This window comes from Sorex fumeus, unplaced genomic scaffold (assembly GCF_029834395.1).
Source record: "Sorex fumeus unplaced genomic scaffold, SorFum_2.1 ptg000002l, whole genome shotgun sequence".
NCBI classification, from domain to species: domain Eukaryota; kingdom Metazoa; phylum Chordata; class Mammalia; order Eulipotyphla; family Soricidae; genus Sorex; species Sorex fumeus.
The window spans coordinates 64,418,812-64,425,214 of record NW_026606059.1 but is presented as its reverse complement, the minus strand read 5'-3'; the positions used below and the strand labels follow the sequence as shown (position 1 = coordinate 64,425,214).

General features: G+C 44.2%; 1 protein-coding gene across 1 annotated transcript; it reads left to right on the top strand.

Annotated features, from left to right (window-relative positions):
- The first annotated feature begins 1,455 nt into the window (after positions 1 to 1,455).
- UTP23 (UTP23 small subunit processome component) lies at positions 1,456 to 5,442 on the top strand. Its single transcript, XM_056110560.1, has 3 exons — positions 1,456 to 1,733; positions 2,694 to 2,868; positions 4,964 to 5,442. The coding sequence occupies exons 1-3, from the start codon at positions 1,546 to 1,548 to the stop codon at positions 5,348 to 5,350; spliced, it is 750 nt and encodes a 249-aa protein (XP_055966535.1). The 5' UTR covers positions 1,456 to 1,545; the 3' UTR covers positions 5,351 to 5,442.
- Positions 5,443 to 6,403: the final 961 nt, after the last annotated feature.

The window sequence follows — 6,403 nt, the reverse complement described above, 5'->3', positions numbered from 1 at the left end:
TATCAGGGCAGAACTAACATTATAGAGTATCTTGGTTCCAATTTCTAATAAAATACAAATGAAAATGATACATTACAATTATATTGTAAATAATTTCTCTTGCCTTGAGTTTTTCAGATGTTCAGACAAACAGACCAGTACAAAAATGCAAAATTTTGCATTGGCCAATATTTTACTTTAATGAGAAATGCACTGACAATTAATTGCTGGGGAACTCAAAATTTTCTGATTCGCTCTTTTCACAAATCAAAATGACCAAGTAATTTATAAAGTTTCAACGTTGTACCTTCCCGTTAGTAGCCCTGTTTATGGTCTTTAGGTCAGAAACTATATACCTATAAGGGCTTGGCCAAAGTTTGATAGTGAAGCTAAAGATAGTGAATCTAAAGATAACTTTCTTGGAAAGTTGCTTCAAGGAAAAAGGGCTCAGGTAAATGGAAGAACTAGGGAGCCTCACTCTTAGGAAAAAGAAGCTCTTGAAGGCTGCTTACCAAAGAAATTCCTGGGAATGATTCAGGATGATTCCAAGGGAGGGAAGGGGGGCGGGGGGACAAGGAAGGAAAGAATGTTAACATTCCTTAACATTTCTTCCATATCTCTGGGGTAAGAGATGGCTATAATCTTAACTTTGAACTGCAGCAGGATCATCAGGGTTCCACGGAGAGTTCTGATACTGAAAAACACGTGTCCTTATTAAATGCGCTTAAATTTACTTATTTTTTGTTCGTTTGTTTGTTTTTACTATTTGGGTCACACCCAGCGATGCACAGGGGTTACTCCTGGCTCTGCACTCAGGAGTTACTACTGGCGGTACTCAGGGGACCATACGGGATGCTGGGAATCGAACCCGGGTCAGCTGCGTGCAAGGCAAATGCCCTACCCGCTGTGCTATCTCTCCAGCTCCCAAATTTAATTCTTAAACAATTTTTTTTAAATGAGCTTGACATCTTAACAGGAAAGCAACCAGTACCAATTTGTCATAGGTGTTCCAATAAACTTTGATGCCTCTCCTACAGTCATTTGTCATTATAAACATTAACGGGAATACAACTGGGCGGATAACTTAGAACAGAGTCAAGTTGTGCTCTGGGCTTATTCCTGGCTCTGCGCTCAGGGATCACTCCTGCCGGGTTCGGGGGACCATATGAGGTGCCCGGGCGAACCCGGATGGGCCACATGCAAGGCAAACGCCCTGCCCACTATATTATCTCTCCGGCCCTAGAATATATTAAGGATTAATGTTATCACTGATTATTAGTAAACGCTCAGTACTTGAAAGGCCACATAACGGGCTAAGCTCGCAGCATCGTTTCTTTCGCCCCAAGATGCACTTGTGAGTGCCGAGGAAAGTGCACACAGCGTGGACTTGGTCTGCATGGGGGAAAGGGGCGTGCCTAGCTGGGCGTGGCCAATCCCAGGAGCTGGGGGCATGCACTTCCGGGTCACTGCGCTTCATTTCCGGGAGAAGCCTGCCTAGCCCGAGTTCGCAGCGTCCATGAGGCTCCAGCTTCCAGGGCCCGTGGCCGTGATCCGGGGAAGCCGAATATGAAGATCACAAGGCAGAAGCACGCCAAGAAGCATCTGGGGTTTTTCCGCAACAATTTCGGAGTGCGCGAGCCGTACCAGATCCTGCTCGACGGCACTTTCTGTCAAGCCGCACTGCGGGGCCGCATCCAGCTGAGGGAGCAGCTGCCCCGTTACCTCATGGGGGAAACCCAGCTGTGCACGACCAGGTGGGCCGGGCCGTTCCGGGATGAGGCGGAGGAAGCCGGTGGGTGGGGCGAGACGAGGCCACAGCTCATTGGTCAGAAAGGCGCGGAAGCCCCGCCCACAGGAAGACTGACAGGGAAGACTGACTGGAGGCGCCGGGGCGGCTGTGCCGCGGGTGCACTGTGCCCCTCGCCACCACCCCAGGTCTTCAGCCCGGCCAGTGACAGTGACAGTCGCGAGGGCTTTGACAGGCGACCTGCCTGAATCTTGACCCCAGCTCCAGCAGCTCTGTTGATTTGGGGGTGGGGGGTGCAACTTAATCTCCCTCTCAGAGCCTTGGAATTTCTATTTTTATTTTTTGATCTGGAGAAAAGCAACGCCTAGTCACCGCTGAGTTTTGAGGGGACTTCTTGGGCGTTTCTCGTTGGTGGGAACCTCTAGCTGAAAGAAGGGGGCGAGAAAGCGGCAGAGAAGGCCGAGGTCCCTTTGGCGATTAAACCAGAACTTCGGTTTTCAAAGAACCCATCGCCTACTGCCCTAGCACCTGGGACGGGTCGGTTCATCGAGCCGTTATTGTTTTCTTCCTGATGGGTCTTAATGATTTTAGGTGTTTTTATTTATGTATGTATTGCTTTTTTTTGGGGGGGGGTCACACCCGGCGATGCACAGGTTGCTTCTGGCTCATGCACCTAGGAATTACTCCTGGCAGTGTTTGGGGGACCACATGGGGTGCTGGGATCGAACCCAGGTCGACTGCGTGCAAGGCAAACGCCCTACCCACTGTGCTATCGCTATGGCCCCCTTCAGGTGTTATCAAAAGCGAAACGGCCGCAGTGATTTGAGGCAACCCTAAGACCGCCTCCGAGGGGAGAGGGCCAGTTACTATTAGGAAAAGTTGGATATTGTTTATGTGCGTTGCTGATGCCTAACCGACTGTGATTGTGCATTGCTGTCACGTTCCCTCTCCTTACCCCACTCTGCAGGTGCGTGTTAAAGGAGTTAGAGACGCTGGGCACAGATGTATATGGGGCAAAGGTGATTGCACAAAAATGCCAGGTCCGAAATTGTCCCCACTTCAAGAATGCAGTGAGTGGGTCTGAGTGCCTGTTTTCTATGGTTGAAGACGGAAATCCCCATCATTATTTTGTAGCGACACAGGTAATAGTACTTTTAAAACCAGAATTGGGTTTTTATTATTGTTTTTGGTGGTGGCGGGGTGGGGTGCTTGGGCCCCATCCGGTGTTGCTCTGGAGCTCCTCTGTAAGAGGTAACTCCTAGTGGGGCTCAGGGGACCCCGGTATGCAGTGCCAGGAATTGAACCAGGGTCAACTGAGTGCAAGCCTTACCTCCAATACTATTTCTCTGACCACCAGAGTCAGGTTTGTTTGGTTTTTTTTTAATCATTTCTATTTTAAACATCATGTGGATCTATGTATGATCAAAAAACTTAGGTGGTAAAAATGGTTACATTTGTTTAAGTGTTGAATATTCTCTAGGTTAATTGACAGTAAATAAAAAAGTAAAAGCAATTGTCATTCAGTACCTTAGCTAGAGAATCTTGGGTATATTTCTTTCTTGTGGAAGTTTTCTTGGGAGTAGGAGATAGTCTTGGCTTCCTGGTTGTGCTTGGAGGACCATCCCAGTGGTCAAACTCAGAGATCTCCTAGGCAAAACATATGCCACAACCCTTCGGGCAATCTCCTTGGGCACATAAACATTAATTTTGGGGGCGATTCATAATACAGGGGCAAGGGTACTTTTGCAGGATCCTGGTTTGATTCCCCAGCATCACTTGTCCTTCCCCGCTTCCAGTACTGCTAGGGGTGGCCCTCAAACCCTGAGTACTGCCAGGGTGGCCCTTGCGATTCCAGCAAATGTCGACCAGAGAAGTGCCCTGTCCTAGTATTGAACTGTCCTAGTATTGTCAGCCCGGTTGGCTGAGCATTGTCAGCATTCACCCAGGCCTCCTTAAAGGAAATAAGATATTTTAGGGTTCTTTTTTCTTGAAATACACTTTTCCTGACTTTATACTCTCTCTCTCCTCTCTCTCTCTCTGTCTCTCTCTCTCTCTCTCTCTCTCTCACACACACACACACACACACACACACATTATTTTGTTTAAGCAGTGTTAATGTTCTCCCCATCCTTCTGTTCCCATTTTTACCATGTTCCCCTCACCCCTTGATAGCCTCAGTTCTCTTGTCAGAATCCAAGTGTGTCTGTGTGGGTTTTTTTTATTTGATCTTTTTCATTCCCTTTATGTTTTGTTTGTTTTAGTACAGTGATTTATGACAGCCTGTGTCCATCATATGGACCTCTGATCACTAGGTGATCGCTCAGAGCTAGGAATTGTCCCTGAGCACTACTGGGTGTGATCCACAAATAAACATATAAGGCCAGTAAAATAAAATTCGTCTAAGAGACAAAGGGATGCCACTCTTAACAATTTTATTGCATTGGTTATAACTTGTGGTTTTAGAATATTGATAAATCTACTTTTCACTATTGCCACTAATTTTTGTTTTTGCTTTTTGGGTCATACCTGGTGATGCACAGGGGTTACTCCTGGCTCTGCACTCAGGAATTACTCCTGGTGGTGCTCAGGGGACCATATGGTATGCTGGGAATTGAACCCAGGTCGGCCATGTGCAAGGCAAACGCCCTACCCACTGTGCTATTGCTCCAGCTCTGCCACTAAATTTTTTATGATCACTTTTAATCTTTCTCTTCCTTTTATTTTTAAATTTATTTATTGATTTGGTTTGGGAGCCATTCTGATGCTGTTTAGGGGTTACTCCTGGCTCTGCATTCAGGAATTATTCCTAGTGCTTGGGGTGAGGTGATGGAGGGCATGGGCCATGTGGGGTGCTGGGAATGGAACTCTGGTCTGTCAGGTGCAAAACAAGTGCCCTCTCTTATTTATCATAAATGTACTCACAATAGTGAAACATACTGATTTGAAAAATAAAGTTTGTGGGGCTGGAGCAATAGCACAGCGGGTAGGGTGTTTGCCTTGCATGCCGCTGACCCAGGTTCTATTCCCAGCATCCCATATGGTCCCCTGAGCACCGCCAGGAGTAATTCCTGAGTGCAGAGCCAGGAGTAACCCCTGTGCATCGCCGGGTGTGACCCAAAAAGAAAAAAGAAAAATAAAGTTTGTGATATCTTTTAATGTAGCCTCTTGTAGAAATACATAGAAATGTATTTCAGACTTCTTCACATATTTGTACTAAAATAATTTTCTTTTTAATAGGATCAAAATTTGTCTCTGAGAGTAAAGAAAAAGCCTGGTGTTCCTCTCATGTTTATTATTCAGAACACTATAGTCTTGGACAAACCTTCTCCCAAAACAATTGCCTTTGTTAAAGCTGTAGAGTCAGGTCAGCTTGTCTCAGTGCACGAGAAACAAAGTATTAAACAACTCAAAGAAGAACAGGGTTTAGGGAAAAACCCTGAACAGAGAAGACGAAAAAAGCGTAAGAAAATAAGTGGCCCCAATCCTCTTAGCTGTTTGAAGAAAAAGAAAAAAGCACAGACCGCAAATTCATCAACCTCTGAAAAGAAAAGAAAAAGGAAAAGAATCCGAAACAGATCCAGTTCAAAAGTACTTTCAGAAAAACAGAATGCAGAAGGACAGTGAAACCTAGAGATACTTGAAAGACATCCAGATGTGATTGGAATTGTGAAAATATTTAGTACTTTACAATAAAGTACTAAATTAATTTTTTTAAATGATGATTGCTCTTCATTTGAACCTTTGCCTAATACTTCTTGTATTAGAAAGTGGATAGGTTTAAGTGTGACATGTTTGCGTTTCTTACTTTGGAAGTTGGTTTTTCAAGGTAACAGATTGTATCTGTGTTACTACCTCCTCATTCCACCCCAATGTGTAATGGATATAATCCCAATTATGTAGTGGAAATAGCTTTTAAAAAATCAAGCAGTGGGAGAGGCATATTTGTTTTGTTATTTTTTAAAGATTGGTTGATATTCACAAAGAAACTTAAAACTAGTTATTGTAGAATTTTCATTATATTTTTAAATCATAGGGACTTACTACCTTTTGATTGATCCTAGCAATTGAACTTTATTCAATTGAACTTTATTCATTTATTCTAGCAATTGAACTTTATGTACTCAGTACATTGTGTTCTCTCTCCAACCCAAGGTATTACTCTTTTTAAAGAAAGTTATATCTGTTCAGTGCTGTCTGGTTATTTATTAGTGTTATCTGAATGGGACAGCAATAAAATAGTAATAAAACATTAAAAATATAACAAAAATGATTTCTTTGATATTTTAAAACTGAGCAGTTATATTTTCCTAATAAAACTACTTGAAAGAGGCCCAAAGAGAAACAGGGGTTAAGGTGAATGGTTATGGTTTGATTCCAGGTATCATGTAATCCCCCGAACATTGCTTGATGTATCCCTGTGGCCCTGGCACTTGTTTACAACTAGTTGTGGTCATGGAAACCTCTAAGCATTGCCAGGTGTAGCCCTGGAGGCTTGGAGTACAGCCGAGGGTAGTTCTAGTGATCTCCAGCACTGAAGGGTCTGATAAACACATCCTTGGACGCTAGCACAGAATGTCAGGCCTGGTTGACCAAAAATTGCTAGGCGTGGCTTCTGGATTCCCTGAGCACTTTTTAGAAGGCTCTCCGGACCCCTTTCCAAAAACAAAAAAAGTGTTT